Genomic DNA, 23,129 nt, shown 5'->3' with positions numbered 1-23,129 from the left:
TATATCGCTTCACTCAAACTACTGGATATAATGCAACAACTCAACGCTGTATTGATTGCTCTAGCATCGCGACCACACCCCTGAAGGGCCATGTAACTCGCCAGATATTTGCATTATAACTCCTTTCTTAACTGCATGATCATCATGTGGAGTTGTGAAAGCACTTCGTAGCGTACATTATCATGCTCCAAAACAAAACCAGTTTGCGAAAAAGCACTTTACTCCCCCGATGCGTACAATGCGTTTCGGAATTCAAGGAGGCAGAATAGAAAATAACTAAATGCAAAGCTGAATGTTTTCCTCCCCTCTAGCCCTTTCACCTCCATTATCATTCAGAGCCGAGTAACCCATGCCACACGACAGGAAAAAAAAAAAAGGACAACATGCGAAGGACACAATAATACTGCAGAGGATTAATACAGGGGAGTCACAATTTAAGAAGAAAGCTTTAAAAAAAATTGAACAAAACACATATGGTAAAACCTTGAGGTGTGCTGAAAAACAAAGCATCAGGGGGTGCAGATGAGGATTTGCTGGAATGGGTAACATGAACAAGAATACACTAGAAAAACAAAGGCAATATATAGAGAAACAAAGCCTGCAAAAATTAAAAGAAAGATAAAACATAGCAGTAGAACAAGATCAGGTAGTTATGTCATGCCATATAGAGAATTAAAAAGATGATGAAAAAGGCAGGGATGGGGAAGTAAAAAGTCATACCGTCCACCCATCACCAGCCCTCCCGTTGTGCCAATCCCAGCCAACTGGCGTCTTCCGCCTTTTTAGGGAGAGAATAGACGGGAGGCAAACCACATTCCGGCTGCCGGTGGACCATTAGCAATTAAAATTTTTTGGGTTGTCCTTATTCGCGGTCTCGTTTTCCGTTTTGCCATTCAACTTCTGTTTTTTTCTTTTCCTCCCTTAACCAGCCCGAAATCATTACTTTGTCACATAAAAAAATATATATATAATAAAAGAAACAACGCCAGCGCTGACTGGATAGGAGAGCCGGCAAATTCATGATTTTATTTGTGCATGAATTTTATTCATATCTCCTCTGACTTAGTCTTGGGTTGACTTAACATGACTCGGAAATCGTCATTGCTCTTTGGCTTCGGGGCCTCGGATAATATGTGATCATGGGAGGAAATTCGATCTGCAGAAGACTGCTGTGCTTCTGCTTTCGTGGCAATTGAAGCGGGCCCAATTTTCCCGTTGAAGGCGCCTTTCTTTACACCTAATCCGCCTCTTCTTCCCGCACGACCCTGTTGACCAGGTCTCGAAATGGGTGCGGCAGGCTGGACCATGAGCGCCGGCTTTTGCTTTTGCTTTTGCTTTCCAACTTGAAGACGATCCACTTTATGCTCGGGCGGCTGCTTCAGCATTTCTGATACTGGCCCAACGCGAATCTGACGACCCGGTGCAATCTCCTGGCCGTCGAGCCCAAGGGCCGCCTTTCCAGCATCACCCACGTCCATGAACTCGACAATAGCACCTTGATGGTCAGGGCGAAGAATTATCTTCACAAGAGGTCCATACGGCTCGACTAGAGTACGAATACGGGCATCGTTGACGGTGTCGGGAATATTCATTAGACCGAGAGTGCGAAGGTTCCTTTCACCAACTGGCAAGTCGGCTTGATTGACCGAAGCGGTGGATGGCGAAGCCCCTCCATTTGGTTCCATGGATGGAGACTTGGACCGCCCAACGCGCGAAATTATGGTAGTAGATTGGCGTTTTGCGCCGGTGTGCGTAGACAGTCTGACACGGAGCGGTCGGGAGCGAAACTCTTTCTGGTCCATCGCCAAAGCCGCATTTGCAGCTTCCTATAGCACTGTGAGTTAACCCAAGTTTGCTCAGGGAGGTATGTTGCACCCGGATATGAGCTTACCGGTGTGGAAAATGCTACAAACCCAAACCCCTTACTGCCACCGTCGGCCTTCGTTGGGATGCGCGCAACTTCGACTTTGCCAAAAGCCGTAAAGAGCTCAATTAGGTCGTCTTCAGTAGCCTTCCAATCAAGGTTTGAGATATGGATTTCCCGGCCTTCCTCGAACGCACCAGAACGAGCTTGGCGTTTCGAGGGGTCGGATATCTTCACCACGAGGTTCAAATTTTTCCCCACGGACTTATGATCTAACTCGAGTGCATCATGCGCATCGGCTGCAGAAGCAAACTGCACATAACAGAACCGCCTGTGGGTATTAAACTTGAGAGACGGGAATCGCACCTCAACAATCTCACCATGCTACAGAGACCATCAGCACACAGCCAAGGACCGGGAAGGCATTCACGAGAAGCAGCTTACTGGGCTGAATATCCGTCGAATGTAGGACTCGTCGGCTTCGGGTGGGAAGTTTGTAACAAAAAGTGTTGCTTTGGTTTCCAATTGGACGCTAAGCACACGCCCTTCCAAAACCTTTTGATCCCGCGTCTGAGCAACTTCCGCATCATCTTTCGAGTCGAACTCGACGATCGCAGAGGCAGAATCACCATCCGCCGGGAGGAGTGTGACGGCGTTGATTTTCCCACACTGACAGAGGTCAGCTTGGTCAAAAAGAAAAGAAAAAGAAAAAAAAAAAAAAAAAAAAAAAGGAATTGCACAGCTTTCACAATAGACTCACATCACGGAAAAACTGCCGGATTTTGAGGGTTGGGACATCCCTAGGCAGGTTTTTGACCGAAACACTCGAATTTTCCCGGTCGCGTTTGGGAGCATGCTCCGCCTCTGGTTCCGCAGGTTTGGCTTCGCTAACCTCGGCCTTTGGTTTTTTGCTAGCCAAGCCGTTGACGTCTGCGGATTCACGTTTTCGCTTTCCAACATGCACCGTGTCTTCAGCGTTATTCTGAGCTGCCTGCACTGCCTGAGCAACCGCTGCTTGCTGCTGAGCCGCTGCCTCCAAAGCTTCTTTTTCTCGTCGCTTCGCAACCCTTTTGGAGACCCTTCGGATCTCGACGATGGCCAGCTGAAGCTCCTCAGCATCTTCGTACTGCTCGCAATGCGCGATATACGTATCCATTATCTTTTCGGGCCAGTCCAAGTCATCTCTTTGCAGCGCCTGCTTCAGCACCGCCGTCGCGTAGTGAGGACTGGGGGCTTTCCGGGGACCGTCGCCTTGTGTAAATTTACTCCAGCACAAGAGCTCCCACGTATAAAACATGAGCCAAAACTCGTAGGTATGACCATGACGCCCAACCAGGCCCTTGAATGTTTCTCTGGCACTATCCCAGCTACCGCTTTCGCTCAGATAACGGATATATATCCGTTCGAGGCGGAAGAGAGGATCGTTCGGGACCGTCTTGTCGCCTTTGTCGCCTATAGCTTGGACACTCTCGATCGCGGACCGCATCCCCACTTCTGCCACGTCTAAATCCTCATCCGTAGAATTGGACTGAAACGGCAGCCGCCGGAGGTAGCTGCACCAGGTGGTGTGAACTTTCAACACCTCATCGACACCTGCAGCCTCGAGCAATCCGGTACGGGTGGCCCTATGTTTCAAATCGGATATGTCCTGGAAGGAATAGCCGGCTCGCTCCGCGGATAATAAGAGTTGAGACCAGAGAGAACCGGACCAGGGACAGTGCCTTGCAGCACGCTCTAGGATAGGAATGACGGGCTCATTGGTGCGGCGATGCATCGACTCATTGACGATGTATATGACGTAGTCATCCCAGAGGTTCGCATCAGTCGGGAATCGCAGCAGAGCACGCTGGAACAACGCCGTTATCAACTGAAAGCCGTACAAAGGCTTCTTGTACTTGTGCGTAGTTTCCAACTCGAGATACTGGGTGTATGCGGTCCATTCAGCCGTAGTGTCATTCGACTCGACGGCACGCTGCAGGGCCAATTCGCTTGTCTCTCTGGCATCACAAATGGCTTTTATTTCCCCCGCTTTCGCATTAGTACTGACCATGATATCCTCATAGTTGGCATTGTAGTAAGTTGAAACAAAATTGGAAAATATTTGAAACGTCTGGTCCCAGGCCATGTGAGGAGTCTGCAGTCTGCTCTCGAACAAGGCTCGGACTTGGGATGCCTTTTCGGAGGTGGGTGAGCTGGCAAGATCTCGCATGGTAAGCTCGAGATATCGATTCCAGACGAGGTGGCTGTCGCTAATACGCCATCTCGTGGCCTCGGCGCCTTTCCTCCACACATCCATAACCGACTGCCAGCCAAACACCTCACGACCCACGACCTTATCCTCCTCTGACCATTGCGCCTGAGAAGCCGCCGGCTCTCCAGAATTGGAAGCGGAATTGTAGAGATATAACATCCAGTCCCCATAGATAATCCAGAGTCTAGTACTTCCAAATTCCTCTTCGACGGATCTCTGACACAGTTCCATCACAGAGATGCGTTCCTCTACTGTGCGAGCAAGCAGGCTCTCGTCCTGTATCCATTCCACCCAGAGGTCCTCGCCGATCGCGAATAGGTTGTCCAATTCCTCACGGGCTGCGCGGAGGTCCTTGAGGACATCGTACTTGTGGGGATCTCCACGAGAGCCAGGCGACGACGGAGGGTAGACGTGGTCAACAAAGCCCTGGTGGAGCAGCTTGATGAACTTGACGCGGGCGTCGTAGGCATGGGGATTGCGCTGGACCTCGGCGCAAAGATCGGTCGCTTGCTTACGGGCATCCGGGGCGAGGCAGGTGTTGGAATAATCTCTCCTCGGTGTATCACCGGACCCATCGGCCGCATTGCTTTCAAAGGGGCGAGGCGTCGGAGTGGTGTGGGCAACCGGAGGTACGTTTGGGTACATCGTCGACGGAGAGAGCTGGCTTTCGTAGGATTCGGCATTCCTCAGTCTCGGGGCGTTAGACCGCTGTGGCTGATGCTGCTGCATCGAGGCGAGATCAGCGAGGGTATCCATTCCCGGAGTCGACGCCTGTCTGGGCGGAGGCAAATCGGAGGAAGGTGGAGTCCCGCCGCTGGATCGCACAGGCCCAATTACAGGACTGATGGCAGGCGGGGACGGTTCGCGCAGATTCGAAGGCGTAAGAACCTGGTGAACGAGGGGAGAAGAGGTCATGTTCTGCCTCGCTGGGTTGGAGCGAAGATTGTGAGACGGCCTTCTGCGAGGCGAGTTGGCCGACGGATTACGAGCCTGACTCGAGGGCGTCGAGTCGTGGGACAAGAGCGAATTTATATCCATGATTGAGCTAAGGCAGTTCCCGGCGACCGAGGTCTTGCACTGGAATTTTAGCAAACGGAGGGGGGGAAACAAAAAGGAGAGAAAAGAAAAGTGACAAAACAAAGATATCAAGACGAATCGCCGAGACCAAGGTAGGAGAAAGCAACGCTTCAGGCGATTGTCTACGGCCCGTAGGAGATGGAACGAGGAGCAAATGATCCAGTTCAGTCTGTGAATCAAGCACTAGTGATATTCTCCAAACTGGACGTTCGCAAGGTCCATGATCCTCTCGCCGTCGTTTCCAATGAACGTCCAAAGGGTCCCAGGACAGGGAAGGCTCTCTCGGCTTGCTTTTATACTTGTTTGCCTTTTTTTTTTCTAAAAAAAAAAAAAAGAAAAAAAAATTCTTTTTAGGAGGTGCCTCCAAAAGCCTTTTTCTCGAGGTGGTATTCTGCTGCCAGAGTCGCTCGCGTGGCTATGACCTCGTCGGCGCAGCCTCGATTCGACGGAATTCTCGCGACGGCGGCAGAATTTTTCGACGTCAGATGCTCACGCCGGGGAGAAACCTAGCGCAGCGGCGGCAGGGCAAGGTTGAGCGATGATCTGCAGGAGAGATCTTCGGAATGAAGCATAAATGCACGGGGCAAGAGGGCGAGAGGAGAAGGGAAACCGTGAAGGGGAGAGGGGTGCGTGCGTGTGTGTGTGTATGTGTGTGTGTGAGTGTGTGAGTGCGACGGTGGCCCGAGTGCCGGCGGAGGGGATGCGAAGGCGTTGCGGAGGGCAGGGTGAGAAGGTCGGGGAGGGAAGATGGTTGAGGGACGGAGATTGAAGAGATAATTTGGCGACAGAGAGCGACGGCGACGGACGGCAGAGTTCGAGGGGATCTCGTCGTCTGGGGTCTCGGTGGGTCGTGCTTCTGGACGGCGAGCAGGAAGGGCGGCGGGTTAAAAAGGGCCCATCGTGCAAAGAATTGAGCGAGGAGGAAAGGGGATGGGGGGGAGGTGATGTGCGAGTGAGAAATCGAGAGCAAAGAGGGTGGTGTGAGAGGGAAAAAGTGGATAAGAAAGATGCCACGGGGATTGGTGAAGGGAGAGGATGGCGGACGATGAAGGTTGGCGATGCGAGTGATTGTCGCCCAGCCGGTCAGTGCCAGCGAAAGCGTGCTCTCTTGAGTCTCTCCCGCCGCCCGCAAGGAGGGAAAAATAAAAATAAAAATAAAAATAAAAAATAAAAAAAAATAAATAAAAAAAAAAAAGGAAAAAAGTTCCACCACATCAAAGCCGCTGCGGTCGACTTTCTTTTGCTCTGCCCTGCACCTCTCGACAGAACGATATTCACATCATCAAATCACAGAGCAAGAAGAGTATTTTAAACAGAAATTCCAAAAATGACTAGATATGACTTTTACAGATGATAGTTATGTAGCTACTTTGGCTTTGTCCGTGCTCTCTTAGGTTGACGACTCCAGCTCAACCCTCCCTCCGCCGTCCACACACACACAGAGAGAGAGAATGAGAGAGAATGAGTGTGAGAGAGAAAGAGAAAGAGAGAGTATCTCCATACTAGCCGTCTCTGCAGCGAACATCCATCGACCAGCAATTCCTCGATGATCCAGCAACCCCCCGTTCCCATGACCCCCTTCGTTCCTCAAGCCATCCCGGGCTCGAGCCCTAGTCAGAGCCGGCCGGCCGTATTCTAGACCGTCGCGCCCGAAGTCACCGCGTCCGGATCCCTCTGCTTCTCCTGCTTCTGCATCATCTGCAATCTACGGAGTACAGCCTCTCATGTTTTTACTTTCTACGTCTCCCTCTCACGTTTTTACTTTCCTCGAAGCAACCGTAGCAAGCCAGATCAACTCACCTCCGAGGAAGTGAAAAATACCACATACTTTCGGCGGCGTTTTTTCCCACTGCTGAAACAACAAAAGCCACTCCACAGAGAGAATGGAAAAAAATAAATAAATATATAAATAAATTAAAAAAATTGAAAAAAATAAAAATAAAAATAAAAAAAATAAAAGCTTAAGAAAATCAAAATTGTAGATTGCGGGACTTCTCGGCGCCGAACGAAAAGGAAAGCAAAGAGTTCTCCTCCCCCAGCTTTTTAAGTGTTGTTTTTTTGTCCGTTATCTCACTAGGTAACTAACTATCTTACTCCGGACGTTGGTCAAGGGAACCCAGCTCTCGATCCCGCATGGTGTGTGTGTTTTAACTCCAGCATCACCTTGGTAACGAGCATCTGCCAGCGCCCTTGCCGCCTCCAGCGCTGCCGAGGGGGGAGCACAGACGGCCGCCGGGCGAGAGAGTCCGCCTATTCGCCAAAACAAAAAAAAAGTGCAGCCCGTCGACGGTGGAGAAAAGGGAGATATGGAAAAACAGGACTTGATCCGTCGCCCGCGTCCCATCCCCCATTTCTCGCTTCATTGAGCCAGTCACGCTCGGCTGATTTTTCAGTCGGAGGGGGACGTGAGTGACGATTCGCCCGTCTTTCTTCGTTCACTTGGAAATCATCCGGCCCGCGGACAGCTGTTGTGAAGCTCTCGGAGCTGATCGATGTTCGCGTCCGCTTTTCTTTCGACGTCATCGCCGGTATCCACAGGCAAATCGAGTGCTGATCCTCCGAAACTGGCCGCATTCGTCGCCAAGCCCGCTGCTCTACGATACTTAACTACCTCACTCCTGCAGAATAACTACTTATCTACATGATTCCATCTCAGCGAGTTCTGCGTTGGTAGACAAAAGTAAAAGTCTCCATCGTAGTCAGGCTGAATATCCCAATTTCCCCAAAGGGCGCAAGCCCCCTTTTACGAGAAGATCCAGAACACGAAGGCATCCGGTTCTTTCTAGAAAAAAAAGAACAAAGTCGGAAAAAGAAAAAAGAAAGAAAAACAAAAGAAAAAGAAAGAAAAAAGTAAAAGGAGAGAAGAAAAAGAAAAAGAAATGAAATGAAATGAAAAAGCCTCCTTTTCCACTGCCCCTTCGCAGGTAACGAGATACATGTGTACATCAACGGCCTGCCGTGGCTCTGCCCTTTATTTATCATCCACGACTCTCCAACATTGAGTGGATGTATTCTCCTACATCAAAGGCTCTTTCGAGAGTTAGCTATCTCATACATACCATGTTCTGCTCAACCTTACTTCTATTGAGCCCAGAACGCTCCAAGAGATCTTTACCCAGATTTCCTCCGTAGGGCTTTTCACAGGGCTATTGCCACTCAGCCACCACCCTCTTGCCCTCCCCCCTGAATGACATACCCCCATGCTCCCATTGGGCAGTTAAATTCCACAGCGCGAAGTCTGGACTGGCATTCATGGGAAGCAAGCCAGTCAAATTTCACATCATCAGGTGTCAATTTGTCCCCATTACCGGGGGGTGACGAAAGGCTGCAATCGCATGGGACAGGTGAGATGCCATGCAAATGAGACTTTTTTTTTGTTGCAGGATTGCAACGTCATCGTGTTCGCCAGCCACAAAATCAGATTGCTCCTCGGCCCCCTTTTTCCTTGTCAGGCCTGGCCAGTTTCGTGCAAGATCCAAAAGCCAATGACTTCCCCACAATCGCGGCGTCTGGCCCTGTTGTCTTGAAAATATATATTCTCCGTATACGGAGTACTCCGTATATTTAAAAAAATAAAAAAGGAAAAAAAAAGGGAAAAAAATAAGAAGTTGGCGTAGAGGAAGTAAAGATTCGACGGCCTTGGATCCTAAAAGCCCGCGGAAAACACTAACAACGACACCACCACCCCACTAACATGCGGGACGAATGGATGTCGAGCGTATGCTAGCTCTTCCGTGTGCGGATGGCAACTAGGGCTTCTCCGGGGGCTTTTTCAAGGTGCTCATGCAATGTAGGCGTAAGGTAGCTGGATTGGATATATGGCTCCCGCCGTGACGTTAGCAATTGGTCTTTCGCTGATGATGGTAAAGTACCTAAATATGTACGTCATACGAAGTACGGAGGAGATAATTCACAGCCTGGGAGGGTAAAACATTTTCTGTCCCGGGGAGAAGAGCAAATGTTCCGACATTCACACCGTACTGCGTTTAACCTGTGGCAGGTTTTGGCAAAGATTTGAATTTCGGCAACGCCGGACCAGCAGCCCGGTCTTTCGCAACTTTTTGATGGCTATGATGATGTCGACAAATGAGCTTCCCTGCGTGTCATATCTCACGCCACAACGATCTAGAACCACTCGGCATGCACTTGGCCGGCTGCAAAAGATGGCCAAACTGCAGCGAGCGCGCCCAACGGAGCACGGAGCACGAAACGCCAGTTCCAATTGACCGGAACGGCGAGTCCCGGCCCGGCACGGCGCCAAGACTTACATAATGACGCCAAGATGCAATCCTGCTGATGTAATCTATTCGACGATCCGACTAGCCGTCTCGGGACTAGCGCCATGTTGACCTTTTTCAAAGTCCGAGAGCAAAAGCATCGAAGAGTGCAACGAAGCACGCCGACTCGCCAGGCAATTGTGAAAGAGTTCAAGCGAGAATGGCGGCCGTGTGCGCTGCGTTCGCTTCTCGCCAATTGGCTCGCTCAGGTAGGTACCATATGTCCCCTGTCAATCGCCACGGTTGCGCAGCCTGCTAAAGCTGCTTTCTCCGGTTCCAGCGAGAAATCGACTCCCCCAGATCTCCCGCCGAGGATTTTTATCAACCCCCTTCCTTACCTCAACGGAGCCCTCTACGTCGTCAGTTGATTCTCCGGACACGAAATCTGGGCCCAAGGTCTCCTTCCGTCCTCCCCCTGTCAAGCGTGGCTCCCTCGCATCGGGCTCCATCTTCGCCGATGGGGAGGATTTCCCCAAAATCACCACGGGAGGCCGAACCCCCAAACGTCGCTCAGAGGCGGCTGCTGAGGCCGAAGCACAGGATGGCGAGGCGCAGACGACCATCGTTGACCTGAGCGAACGTGACACCGCGAGTCTCGAGAGATCGCTCAACCCCCACCCGAACCGCCGTGCACGATGGCAGCGCAAGATGATAATACGGACCATCCACCGACGTGGCCGGCTAACGCGAAAGGAGAAAATAATGCAGTCTGAGCGAGAACTGTCCTCCAAATCACACTGGTTCAAGACCTCGGTGAAGAAACTCGGGCCGCTGGCGAGGCAGATTGCGGGCAAAAATATAGACGAGGCCATCCTGCAGATGAGATACAGCAAGAAGAAGGCCGCCAGGGATGTAAAAGCATTCCTGGAACAAGCCAAGAACGAAGCTATTGTCTCACGGGGTATGGGCTTGGGTCAGGCTGAGGCCCAGGCCGCCGCGACTGAAACCGCCGAAGGAGAAGCACAAGTCGAAGTAACTGCCGTTGCCACCGCCGACGCAGCTAGCCCCGTTACGCTCACGCTGAAGGATGGCAAGCGCCTGGTGGTGACAGATCCAACCTCCATCTACATCGCCCAGGCATGGGTCGGTCGGGGCCCGTTCGGAAGAGAAGCCTCCCCTCGCGGCAGAGGCAACACCCACATCTTACGACCTCCGTACACGTCCATCAGCGTGATACTCAAGGAAGAAAAGACTCGCATCCGTGAGTGGCAGGAACGTGAGCAGAAGGATATCAGGCGGCGGAAGGCAAAGGTCTGGAGACAGCTGCCAGATCGACCGTTGACAATGCGCAACCAGTATTATGCATGGTAAGCGAGGCGGGGCTTCGGAGCTACTACTACATGCTTGTACGAGTACATGTGTGTGTGTATCATAGATTATCCCTTTTCTTCAGCTCTTTGTTTGAATTTTTTTTTTTTATTTTTTTTATTTTTCTCTTTTTCTTTCTGTTGAGTTTTCACTTCCTGTTCTACAGGCGTTATATAAATGGAAATGGCAGTCAGCTATCATTATCGGTAAGCTTCAAACATTCAACTACAACTCTTGATAAATTGATTGAATTTGGATAACGGGGCGGTTGGCGCCGCTTGGGGTCTTTGCCCTCCGCAGGAGCCTCCTTGATATCGAATGAGGCAATGCATACCTCCAACACTCACATTATAAGGTGTTGTTGGGAATCCCGACAGTCGTTCCATTGTAGCCAGGAGAGAAGCAACTGGGCTCCTGTTCATGATGGCATCGACTCGTTTAGCATTGCTATGTGAAGCGTTATATTTAAAATGGAAGGGCAAGAGAACAACGTACATTTCTCCGGGTCCATTATTACTATTGAGATGTCGCTGCAAATCATGAACTGGCAGGGGCAAGTGGATAAAAATCTTCAAGAAAAACTACACAGACGCACGACACAGAAATATCAAAGAAATCTAAAAAAAAAGGCAAGAAAAGAAAAGAAAAGAAAAATAACAGGATGAAACACCCCGAAGCCATAATCGCCCATAAACCGCCTCCAAGACCGTGTTCGAAGATGCCAGAGCTTAAAACCGGAGACCTCGAACGGGGGTATCTGGTCGGGAGAACATAAATTACAAAGAAGAGGAAAGCCAGAACCACGAAACTATCAAAGCCAAAAACCAATATACCACAGAAAAAGGAGAGCAAGAAAATAAAATAAGCAAAAAAAAAAAAAAAAAAAAAAAAAAAAAAAAAAAAAAAACCACGAAGCCCAATAATTTCAACACCGCGCAATTTAGCCCATAGCAGTTGAAATTACGGGTGGGCATGAGGCTGGGCCAGAATAGGCCGTTGAGGATCAGTCAAAATCGATCGCGGCCCAGTACCTCGAAGACGGTGCTATAAGGAGAAGAGAAAATATCCTGCCACTTCCTTGAATAATATGCCACGATCCCTCACTTCTTTACCACTTTCGCAACGGCACCGCGAGAAGAGACCCGCCGCGATTTGCTCGCAGCCGTATGGAGTGGAGGGGGCCGTTGACGAAGATTGGGTAAAATTTCGATATCCGGGAAGTGGGCTTCATAACCATTCTCGATACGTTGCTGGAGATGTTGTCGAAGATCACGGAGCACTTGAAGGGTCTGACTGAACGTCTTATGGTTCCCAATACGGGAATAGAGCCAGTCGGGGACGGGGCGAGGTATGATCCGTGGCGAACGCTTTTTAGGCTCCGAGGACTCCCCAGGTTCGTCAGGGTTGAAGCCACGTCCGTCTTTAACAGCAGCTTCAGCAGAAGAATCTTCATCGTTGGCATCAGCATCGTGGGTAACGATGGACTCCCCAGTTTCGTGACCCGTAGATTGCACAGTAGAGTCGTCTTCCTCGAATTGGCCTTCGTTTCCCGTGCTTCGTTGAGTCTCTCGGCGGCGAAGTTGAAGATTGAAATCCTCTACTCCACCCCAGGCACGCATGTTCTTGATCGTATCGATGGCGAGGTCGCACTGTCTGAAAGGCCATTCCCCAGTTCGATACCGCGCACGTTGATAATGCTTCCGGCAATAATAGATCCAAACGAAGTTTGGGACACCGATTGTGCAGCGCTTATTTCTCCCGAAGATATGAGATATGACTTTGCGATAGTGAGGCGACTCCGTGGAGCATGCCTCCCCGCTAAATTGGCAACGGGGTTGTGGTGGTTCTTCCGAGTTTTTCATTATGCTACTCTCACACTGACGTTACACTCTGTGAGAAACTGCAAATTTCAATTTCCTTTTTCTCTGTTTTGTTAAAATAGTTCTCTCTTGTTGATGATAGCTGGTTTAACAATCCTAGAGAGAAAAAAGGAGGCAAAGAACTAGAGAACACTCACCAAGAGGCGGAGGTGAACAAGAATAAATACCGGAGGGTATGGGGGAAGAAGTGACGGCAACTCACGTTGAGCGGAGGTGGTGAATCCCGATAAGGGGATCACACAGTGGAAAGTGAAGAGACACAGCCGAGTTCGACACCAAGCGCCAAGATAGAACTGAATAAGGCGAGAGACTCAAATAATCTGGAAAACGGAATGGGAGGATTAGAAAATCAAGAAAGAAACAAGGCAGTCTCGATGAACTCAAGTATGGCGAGGTGCTGGATATGAAGGTGGAACGAGATGCAGGCTGTGATTCAAAGAGAAAGTCAAAGTCGACAAATGACTCAAAAAAAGGTCAAACCGTGGAAAACCGAGTTACAGGCAGATGACTGTGAAGAGGAAGAAATTTCTTCGCTCTGTAAGGAGGTGAATAGGGGCACAATAGTATTGGTCAGAGGGTGAATGGGAAGAATCGAGTATTCAATGTCGGAGGGGGGAAATTAATACAGGCTGTGAAAAGTCGATATTCGCCTGATCTCAAGGCCACAGCCGGACAAAGACTATATCAGGAAATTTCCGGTTCATTCGTCCCAATATGGACCGGAAGAGGGTTTTACTCTCAAGACCTGAAGCAATTCAGAGGTATGTTCCTTCAGGATGAAAGGATAGCGCCAACGATGAATGCATTACGAGATGGAAGTGATATCAGAAGGATAAGGGTGAGTGCGGAAAGGTAGGTAACAGGCGTGGCATAGGGAAGATGAGAAAACTTGGAGAGACAAAAAAAAAAAAAAAAAATATTGCTAATCAGGAGTTGCCCTGGTACCTGGCCAAATGCATTCAAAAGATGAAAAACATGGTCGGGTGATAACTAGACCAAGATTCGAAACGCATCTCTATTTAATATTACCACACACAGGGCTTCGGACACGCAGCATCTTCTCCTGCTCAGCACTGGTTTTTCTGTACTCCCAGTAGGCTTTGGATTGCTATACAGAAGCAAAAAGGGGGCATTTGGCGACTACAGATAAGACAATGACTGACGAGGTTGGATGCTGCACGAGATCTTTCAAGGGATAAAAGGGGCATAGCTGAAACATCGCGTAAGATATTTCAAGGCCGGGATAGGCGCCTCGCATCTCGTTTCCATATACCGTCTCGTGGTACGTTTCCCGGGTGTCGGGAGAGCGTTCAGACCTAGCATGGAAGACGTCAGTTGAAAGGATTTCAAACCATCGACCCGGGTATCACGAAGCATGCCACTTTTGAAGAGAGGAGGAAGAATGGTGACGAGGGGAGTCGGCAATTCATTGCTACCTGCCCACTTAAGAAGCGCTTTTGGGCCTCGGTTTCGAAGTCCTGCTTCCGCTGGAGCGCGTGAGGGCTCTACGAGCACCTGCAAGTGTCGAAGAAGGATTAACGCCATTCAGCCATATACCTGAACGTTGACAGTTGTAAATAAAGATTCAACCGAAGCTGCCTAACTGGGGAAATGGGGGCAGCGGCTAAAGACCAGAGTCCGGCGGAAGACAATGAAGAGCATGAAGAGAGGGAAGAGAAGAAAAAGGAAACAAGCACTGCTTAGTCGTGCGGCTTGTCCTGCATGAAATATACAGCACGATGCTTTATGCACATGGCAATATACAGGTGTTCCTAGCCATAGTATCCCAAGTACCCAAGGCTGATGGGACGAAAGTTAACAAGTGGGTGCACACGTGATGCCATTATGATGATCAATGCACCTCCATCTATGTGTGCAAACTATTTACTATCTTTTTTGAAAGATAATAAACCAGTACTCTGTATGGTTGTTTTAAATTGCAACACTACCTCCTCTCGCGGGCAGTGTGTTTGTTGGTGGTTGATGCGCTGTTGGGATGAGATGAGGTTTGAGGTGAAGGTGAGGCTCTCGGCTTCTTGGCGCAGTGGCCCTGTTGCTGTGTGGGGCATGGCACCTCCAGCCACACCCAAACATACTGTAACGCACAGCCAGCCTTACAGTACACCACCAGTGCGTAAATTACACTAGTTAGTTTACGGTAACGTACTGCTTAGCTAATCCTGCGAGTGCCGCTGCCACCACTCCGCGGTCGACTCTTCTCTGTCTCTCACGCTCTCACTCTCACTCGGACTCTTCACCACCACAACAACAATTCATAAACACCCTTGCAGGCCAGGTTGAAATCCGAACAAGGTGATGGTCCTCTGCAAAATGGACACCTGTTTTGCCGCATTCCCATTATGACACCAGAATCTATAAAGACTGCGGCTTCTGCCTCGATTGTGATGCGCCGCTGTATGTCAGCCCAACTCACCTCACTCCAAACTCGGAGGCATCGCGGCAGTGTAAATAGTAAATACTGACCATAGAATAGCTGGGAACTTTTGATTCGAGGCCATACATCTGCTGTGGTCGCTGACTTAGATTTCCTGCAGCAGCTGATCAACTTTGTAGGATCACTGTTTCTCATACACAAAAGGCCTGTCGACTATTTTCGTTAATCCAGCATATGATCCGTTTTCCTTTCTTTTACCTTTTTTTCCTTTTTTTTTGGGGGGGTGAAAGAAATATCATTATTTTAGATCTACATGAATCTATGTCCCAAAAATGTCGGCACTTAAGCCGTTCAAGATCCCACCGCGCAAAGCAGCCATTCGCATCATCAACCCTGCTAACGGCGAAGAAATCGACGTTCCCACGGACCAACCCGGCGTTCGGACAGCAGAAAGCACGATACCACCGCGCACAGAACTCCCTCGAGGCCAGACAAAAAGGCTCCAGAATGGGGACTATGCGCACGAAAACCGAGACCCGCAGAGCGCAGCCGAGTCGGGAGCCGGAGAGCAAGCATCGCTTGACACCGCAGCGGACGAGGGCTTGACTGCATCTTCCCGCGAGAATGATACTGATACCTTTGTCCAAGGAGGTCAACGTTCCCCGCAGACCACGACTCCGAAGCAGAGTGCTGCCGTCCCTCGATCATGTCGCACGGGCTGGAAGCCGGACATTAATGCCCCTCCTTATATTCCCTCTTATCTTTGGGCTATCCAGCAATCTCCTGTGATGAATCGATTCTCAAAGCAGCTAGACTCCATCGACTTTGGAACATACATCCAAAGCTTTGCTGGTACCCGTTATCTGAAGCCTGTCCCGGAAACCCACCCAGAGCTTAGCAAAGTGCGTGTCACTCTTTCCCGACATCCTAGGAACCTTGCTGTCGACAACTACTTTGAATACTTTTCGGAGTGCCTTAAACTGGAGGCATTTGCCCATTCCGCCACTCTATCGCGCCTAACTCTTTTCAACACTACGCTCGAACTGTCAGACCGACACCAGCACCTCTACGCGCTTAGGGTTCCGGGACTCAGGGATAACGCTCCAAGTCTCGATATCGGTGATGCAGTTGCTGTGCGGCAGTTTTTCCCATTTCCTCACATTGCCCAGCAGGGCTTGGAATGGCTATCTGAAAATGAGAATGGTTTAAATGGCTCTATCTCGCCCGGTTTCAACGGAATCCAAATATACTCCTACGTGTGGGGTGTTTCGCGGGCTACAGAAACTGTTATTCTTCGAGTAGACGGATTCTTCCCATCGTCGAGTTGCTGCAATGCCTCTTTCACCCTGCCGGTTGATTTGTATACCGCCCTGTGGCGAGCGATTCGGAGGGTCAGTGGGGCGGCACCCTCAACCACCACTGCTATTCCCGGGGATCCTACTGCGAACCTTCACGATGAACGTAGCTGGGTTCGCCACATGCTATTCCCAAAGGAAGCTGACTGTGTAACTCAGAAAAATCTACCAAAAGGCTCATTCGACCGCGAGTGGTGTGATTCACAGCTCAACTACGAACAGCAAAAGGCTGTTGATTCGGTTGTTTCTCGCGATTATGGGAACGTCCCGTTCTTGATATCGGGTGTCCCAGGATCCGGGAAAACCAAAACTGTCGTCGAATGCGCGCTTCAGCTGCTTAGTTGTACTGTTGATGTGACACCGCATCTTCTGATATGCGCTCCGTCTAATCCAGCGGCTGACACTCTTGCCATCCGCCTCTCAGCTCACTTAAATCCCTCCCAGTTGTTCAGACTGAACGGGTGGAACCGAACCTTTGCCGAAGTCCCAGATCAAGTCTTACCCTATTCGTATACGGAGAAAGAAGTGTTCTCCCTGCCTGATTTTCAGACGATGATGAAGTACAAGATTGTGGTTACCACCTGCAAGGATGCAGACATGCTTGTCCGAGCTCGCTTGACCAATCAGGACTTGATGAGCCTAGCACACGAAACAATATCTACCATAGCCCCAAGCGCCCAGGTGAAGATGGAGAAGCTGATTCACTGGACCGCCCTTATTGTGGACGAGGCAGCTCAAGCCACGGAACCAACAGTGTGTGTTCCACTTACAGTGGTTTCAACTGCCATGCCTCTCGACCCAAAATTTACTACGAAGACCTCACTGCCCCTTTTCATCATGGCCGGTGATGAGCACCAGCTAGGGCCACGAATATACAATTCTGACACAGCACTATCGGTATCTCTATTTGAACGGCTCTTTGCGCGGCCGATTTACTCGAACCATCCATTATCTCGTCGAAACATTGGACCCTACAAAAAACTCACGAGATCCATGCTTCCGATGCGTCGCCCAGCTTTTGTCAACCTCACTCGCAATTATCGCTCTCATCCCGCAATTCTTGCCATGTCCTCTGTCCTTTTCTACAACGATACCTTAATTCCGTCCGCAGAACGTACGCATCCACTGGGACCGGTTCCTACCTGGCCAGATTGGCCGAGTCGCTACCGTTGGCCTATCCTATTTAACTGTAACACTTCGCAGGATCAAGTGGAAGATGTCCTTACCCACGGTCCGGGTACAGGTGTTTATAATGATACTGAAGCCGAGATCGCCCTTCGCTATGTCCGCTCGTTATTGTCACATTCGTCCACGATCGACTACACATCCCAAGACTCGAATCCTCCACCAAGACCAATATCCCAGCCGGAAATTGCAATAATCACCCCTTTCCTTGCACAAGTGACCCGCCTCCGTGAACTATTTCGCGCCCACCATCTTTATGACGTTAGCATTGGGCCTTTGGAAGCATTCCAGGGTTTAGAAACCCGCTTCTTGATAATCTGCACGACACGCACCCGCTCAGACCAAAAGTTTCTCGACATCGATCAATCCAGAGATCTTGGCCTCGTGGGTGCGAGACGACGATTCAACATGGCGATCACGCGAGCAAAGGAGGGTGTTATCATCATCGGAAATCCAAACGTACTCGTAGGGACAGGCAAGGACGAGACATGGCGCGCCTTTTTAAGTTTCTGCGCGCGGAATGGATGCTGGGCTGTGGAGAAAAACGCAGATCAATCGACAAAGAGTACATCTGAATACTGGTTCAAAACACTAGGAGGAACAGACGGGGATGGGCATGGATTCCACACGGATTTTGATATTACCGATGTTGGTTATGTGAGTAGGTTGGAAAGAGGGCTGTTGCATGCTGATTTATTAGCGAGAATGGAAGAAGGCAATGATGGAGAAGTGAACGGGAGTCTGACCAAAGATGTCAAGGCTCGCCGACGAGAACTAGGGGCTATACAGGCGGATGAAGATGCAGCGATGTGGACTGCCGGACTTGCAGCGGAGGAGGCTCTCAGGGGCTCTTTGGATGATGAGTATACTGCATAGATGCTTCGACGAAATAGAAAAATTTTTTGGCCCCAAGATGTACTTTGAGTGTCAAGGAGCCGGCGCAGATGACTTCACAGCACCAAATATTTAGCGTATTCTTTATTCTGCAGCTAGTTCCCATACTAGCGAAAGGGCAATTGCCATACAGAGTGCTCTGTGGGGGATCATCGTTTTATTATCTGCTTCATTCTTGTCAAACAGCAGGGTTTAATCAGCTTCGGTTTGATGAGGCCGGGCCCTGAGATCCACCTTATGATGGTGTATTGTATAGAATGTATAGTGGTCATGAGTAAAACGCAGTTAAAAGGGAATATTACCCTTTTTTCGTTGACATAATTTGTTAGATATGCCCCTTACTATCCTCTTCTAATCCTTCGCACGTAGTTATTAAGCAACCACAAAGATGAGGAAACATTGCCCCAGGGAACATGCAAGACATGTAGAACTAGTCAAACCAAGTAGCGCCACCTCTGCTTCTCAAAAATATTTCTTATCTTTTCAATCTAAACCCATAGCATCCAGATGGTGGTTATCAAACAAAAACACCAAATTCATCATGCATAACGGAAAGATTCTAGAAATTACCGACCATATCCCCCAATAAATGATGTACGGCCTTTACGACCACCCTTGCCAACACCGATATCAATCCGTTTCATCTCTTCACTCAGGGCGTCAAAATGTCCATGGCCGGATGGTGTATCCATATAGGTTTGAGACCCGGGTTGGATCGGAACCTTGGCGGGGATCGGAGGACCAGAAGAATGATAACGGTGTGAAACGACTGAAGATGAATATCGGGAAGCTGAGGAAGGCGAAGAATCGCTATAAGGTGGTGGCGCACAACCGTTGTAGTGTGACGGGGCACTTGGATTGCTGGAGTAATGGTTGTAAGCAACCAAAGCGTCACGTTCTCTAAGACCGTGGTTAGGTCTTGGTGACGGGTCCCTTGCGCTTGGACTTGGCTGAATATACGATTGAGGCCGCATAGGAGCCTTTTGAAGCCTACCACGGCTGGGTGGGTGTGATTCTGTTCCATAAACAGGGGGACAATGCTGATAGGAATGGCCAGGTGCAACTACTGACCTAGGGCGAGGCTGTCGTTCTCGATCCGCAGACGACGAGTGGCCACTAGTGATGCTAGAAGCCGGGGCGTGTTTGAACCGGACAACAACTTCGGGCTTCTTTTGCTTTCTCACCGGCTCGGGAGCCCAGGTATCCGCAGGAAGATGGTCAGATGGGTCAATGGTACGACCATCATTCCCAATTATTGGACCCAAAGCACGCAATTTATCAACTTCATATTGACGAGCCGCCTCCATAGCTTGCTCAACATTTTCGTATGGAGGAGCAGGTTGCTCCACGCCCGACGCAAGGGAGGCATTAGGGTTAATGACGTCGTACGAATCAGGAGAAAACGGGATTCCGGATAAAGAGTCGGGGTCGGTCGGAGGAGGAGCGGGGTGAGGGCTAACTGATTTACGAGCTGGGATTTGGCGTGGATCCACAACTGTTCTTGGAGACCTTCTCTCGGGCATGTCAACCGGAGACGAGCGCATGGCCTGTGTTATTGTTGATGATTGGGTGGGAATATTACTTTGTCGACGGACGTGGCGATTATCATAATGCATTCGATCAGGTTCTTTGGCCAAGCCAGGGTCATAACCCGCAACTAGAGATGAAGGAACAGATTCGCCCCCGGATGTCATCGGTCTCTCCTGCAGATAACCCCTTTCCTGAACAGCAGTACGATATGACGGTGCGGGTGATGTAGAATAACCTTGTTCCGCTTCAGAATTACAACCCGAATCTGAATATTTCGGACGATACGCGATATACTCAGATTGCTTCTCAATTGGCTGGGGAGAAGACCTAGGGGTGATATTCAGGGGCTCTGGCATGGGTTGTGAGTCGCTCATGAAATGCTCCGACATCGAGGAGTGTCCCAGGCCATCACGATGCACGGGAGGAGGAGGGGGCGGGCCATCATCATCATCATCGTCGTCATCACCATCAGGCTGCAGGTATTGATGATGATGGTGATAATTAGCTTGGCTTACGGATTGGCGCAACGGACTATCCTTAAAGAAGTCCGTTTTTGATGCAGGATTGTAATAGTGATGCTGGCCACGCCGTTCGCCAGAATTCAGTGCAAGTTGCTGTGGATGGTCTGGTGCGCCATAGCTCTGAACTTCTAAGGGTCCGTGCGGTGAGCCCTTAGAGGGCGGTGGGTATGAATTTTGCCGATGCTCAGGGGTCGCCATCTGGCGATTATTGTGACGAGAAGGTGTTTCGTAAGAATTTTGAGAGTATGCCTGGTATTGATCGACCGCGTAGGAGTGACCAGGTTGTTCCGGGTAGGGATCGGTAGGTGGCTGTTGGTGGTCATATCCGTACTCTGAAGTTGGATAAAGATCCTCTTGTGGCACAGAGGATGGGGCAGGTTGATTATACGAGTCCCGATGATGATAGATATCTGTTGTCGAAGGAATACCGCTCCGAAGATCGTTAGGATAATTTTGAGACTGACGTACGGACGCCGATACACGTGGAGGCGGGTCAGAAACCTGGAGTTCTCCTTGGCAGGATTGATGGGCAGCAGTCGATTTTTCCAAGTTTGGGTCAGTGTAATATACTTGATGGCTTGGAGGATGGTCCTGCCTTGGCGGATGGGAATTCTGGAGTTCACTCTGATAAGGATGAAGAGCGGGAGCCGACTGCTCTATGTTTGACTCAGCGTAGTATACCTGGCGATGCGTGGCATGGTCCTGTCTCGATGGATACTGATTATCGGGGGCGGTTTGGTAACCCTGCTGTCCGGGGCCATGGGAGTATGAACGGTCAGAATTATGATGGTCCTGGCGGACAGGAGCAGAACTCTGGGCGGGGGGATAGAGTTCGCTGGGTGCCCGATACTGGTGAGAGTCATCCGGGGCCTCACTCCTGCGTGAAGTTTTAAGCGGGGATGTTGGTTGGGTCTCTGAGGCTGAAGGCCGAGAAGGAGTGGAAGCAGCGTGTTCCTTTTTCGAGGTAGCCCCGACGTCCACCGACGAGGGTCGGGCGGGGGTGGAACCCGTGGGATCGGCGGGCAATGGTCGCCTCTTCGGTGGTTTAGACTGTCGAGGGCCAGAGATGGAGGAATTTGTTTGACTCCTAGCCTCTACTTTCTTCGCCTCCTTCCGACGCTCCACAACGGCTTCATCTTTCGGTCGAGTATCGTAATATGTTAATTCAATCCTGATCTCGCCTGCATATTTCCCCTTGCAGTTGAGATTATGCCATGAATCACTCTGACCTCCTCCAGGAATAATGACTCCCTTGAGGTCAACCCACGTTTCTCCGATCAGATCTGTCTTTTTGTCGTCATTGAAAACGGAGACCTTCAACTGATAGTAGTCTGGGGACTGGTGTACAGTGAACCGGAGCTCTTGGTCCCTAGGCAATCGGCATCAGAACAGCGGGTCGGAACGCAATAGGGTCCGACTTACCATTTTGGCGTCTGTCCTCCTCTCATATCTGTATCCGTTTTCTTTGCCTCCTTTGCAAGACGACAGGCACAATATGGGTTTTGTTTTCCCATGGTCTTCCTATTGGGTAGATTCTTTGCACGATCGATGATCGCGACCAAGGTGCCGATTTCAGGCCCATCGATCGACATGTCGGCGTAGATCCCCGCGGTATGGGCACCGAGGGCCAATTTGGCCGATTTGCTCAACATTGTGTAGCAGGAATGCAGAGCAGCTCCCAACGTATAAAACGGAGGGGGGGAGGCGGGAGAACTTGACGGATATTCACAGTCACGCCCGAAATAACAAACGTATTTATTGTTAAACCGAAACCACCTCGACGAACTGGATCGAGCTGGCACAGCCTGAATGAAGACGAAGGCAAAGTGGAGGAGCTAGACCGGGTGACGTACGCCAAACCAAGCCGAATTGTGAAGCAAGCATAGCTGAATGAATAACGAAAGTGGGCGTTTGCTCTGAGAAGAGAATGAAGACCCGGTCTTCCTCACAGCAGCAGCAAAAAGCAGAAGCAAGCGAGAGACGAGAAAATGGAGTTCAACACGTTTTCACGCCGTGAATGTTTATCATGCAGCGAATTTGTTGGCATTCGTTAGCTAGACGCGGGCTGAAGGGAGGCTGGTGGGCGATTCTAGGGTGTCGTAGGGCTCCCGACGGAGCCAATTGGATGACGTCGAGTGAACTTATTCGGGTGGCTGGTGGTTAGGATTCCTTGGCGGCGGATGATCCCAGCAGGTAATTCGTTCAACACAACGAGCGATTGACGGCGGCATTCGAGCGTGCGATGCAACAACTTTGAGGACTGGAGACGCCGCGGGTCGAGCAGGCGGATGGACGAGAATTCGTGATCGACAGGCGAGGGTTGGGTCTCCCCCGTTCGGGAAATCTGTTTTTGTTTCGCCGTTTCAGGAATCGCGGCCGGGTTCAGTCACGTGACACTCAGGATCTACCTAACCACGATCTTTGCATGTGATGTACGAGTACATTAAATTTTGGTTCCTTTACGGGGTACTGGTGTCTTTACAGAGTACACGAGTACGGAGTTCGGAGAACACAGTTATCTCTCTCACCGCCTCAAACTTAGATCAAAAAAGGCTCGGGCTGAACTCAGGCTCAGTGGGTGGGTTTTATCAA

General features: G+C 50.1%; 8 protein-coding genes across 8 annotated transcripts; 4 read left to right on the top strand and 4 right to left on the bottom strand.

The window, feature by feature from the left end:
- Positions 1-55: 55 nt before the first annotated feature.
- Positions 56-5,153, bottom strand: CIMG_05611 (pre-mRNA splicing factor; the record flags this gene model as incomplete). Its single annotated transcript, XM_001246169.2, has 4 exons — positions 56-1,826; positions 1,892-2,248; positions 2,309-2,533; positions 2,625-5,153. The coding sequence occupies 4 exons, from the start codon at positions 5,151-5,153 to the stop codon at positions 1,047-1,049; spliced, it is 3,891 nt and encodes a 1,296-aa protein (XP_001246170.1). The 3' UTR covers positions 56-1,046.
- A 613-nt stretch (positions 5,154-5,766) lies between these two features.
- Positions 5,767-6,363, top strand: CIMG_05610 (uncharacterized protein; the record flags this gene model as incomplete). The annotated part of the gene is made up of 2 exons (XM_001246168.1): positions 5,767-5,818; positions 5,981-6,363. The coding sequence occupies 2 exons, from the start codon at positions 5,767-5,769 to the stop codon at positions 6,361-6,363; spliced, it is 435 nt and encodes a 144-aa protein (XP_001246169.1).
- Positions 6,364-7,184: 821 nt separating this feature from the next.
- On the bottom strand, positions 7,185-9,013 carry CIMG_13478 (uncharacterized protein). The gene is made up of 2 exons (XM_004446197.1): positions 8,308-9,013; positions 7,185-8,222 (listed from the first exon to the last, which is right to left on the bottom strand). The coding sequence occupies exon 2, from the start codon at positions 8,172-8,174 to the stop codon at positions 7,845-7,847; it is 330 nt and encodes a 109-aa protein (XP_004446254.1). The 5' UTR covers positions 8,175-8,222; positions 8,308-9,013; the 3' UTR covers positions 7,185-7,844.
- A 576-nt stretch (positions 9,014-9,589) lies between these two features.
- Positions 9,590-11,271, top strand: CIMG_05609 (mitochondrial large ribosomal subunit). Its single transcript, XM_001246167.2, has 2 exons — positions 9,590-9,678; positions 9,750-11,271. The coding sequence occupies exons 1-2, from the start codon at positions 9,630-9,632 to the stop codon at positions 10,778-10,780; spliced, it is 1,080 nt and encodes a 359-aa protein (XP_001246168.2). The 5' UTR covers positions 9,590-9,629; the 3' UTR covers positions 10,781-11,271.
- Positions 11,272-11,830: 559 nt separating this feature from the next.
- Positions 11,831-12,639, bottom strand: CIMG_05608 (uncharacterized protein; the record flags this gene model as incomplete). The annotated part of the gene is made up of 1 exon (XM_001246166.2): positions 11,831-12,639. The coding sequence occupies one exon, from the start codon at positions 12,637-12,639 to the stop codon at positions 11,878-11,880; it is 762 nt and encodes a 253-aa protein (XP_001246167.1). The 3' UTR covers positions 11,831-11,877.
- Positions 12,640-13,161: 522 nt separating this feature from the next.
- Positions 13,162-13,644, top strand: CIMG_13477 (uncharacterized protein; the record flags this gene model as incomplete). Its single annotated transcript, XM_004446196.1, has 3 exons — positions 13,162-13,194; positions 13,286-13,495; positions 13,588-13,644. The coding sequence occupies 3 exons, from the start codon at positions 13,162-13,164 to the stop codon at positions 13,642-13,644; spliced, it is 300 nt and encodes a 99-aa protein (XP_004446253.1).
- A 1,273-nt stretch (positions 13,645-14,917) lies between these two features.
- On the top strand, positions 14,918-18,662 carry CIMG_05607 (uncharacterized protein). Its single transcript, XM_001246165.2, has 2 exons — positions 14,918-15,072; positions 15,152-18,662. The coding sequence occupies exon 2, from the start codon at positions 15,385-15,387 to the stop codon at positions 18,466-18,468; it is 3,084 nt and encodes a 1,027-aa protein (XP_001246166.2). The 5' UTR covers positions 14,918-15,072; positions 15,152-15,384; the 3' UTR covers positions 18,469-18,662.
- Positions 18,663-18,722: 60 nt separating this feature from the next.
- On the bottom strand, positions 18,723-22,589 carry CIMG_05606 (uncharacterized protein). The gene is made up of 2 exons (XM_001246164.2): positions 21,960-22,589; positions 18,723-21,906 (listed from the first exon to the last, which is right to left on the bottom strand). Exons 1-2 carry the CDS (start codon positions 22,187-22,189, stop codon positions 19,053-19,055), a joined length of 3,084 nt encoding a protein of 1,027 aa, XP_001246165.2. The 5' UTR covers positions 22,190-22,589; the 3' UTR covers positions 18,723-19,052.
- Positions 22,590-23,129: the final 540 nt, after the last annotated feature.

Source organism: Coccidioides immitis (genome assembly GCF_000149335.2).
Source record: "Coccidioides immitis RS genomic scaffold supercont3.4, whole genome shotgun sequence".
Lineage (NCBI taxonomy): Eukaryota > Fungi > Ascomycota > Eurotiomycetes > Onygenales > Onygenaceae > Coccidioides > Coccidioides immitis.
The sequence above is the reverse complement of the archived record's forward strand: the minus strand, read 5'-3'. Positions and strand labels throughout refer to the sequence as shown.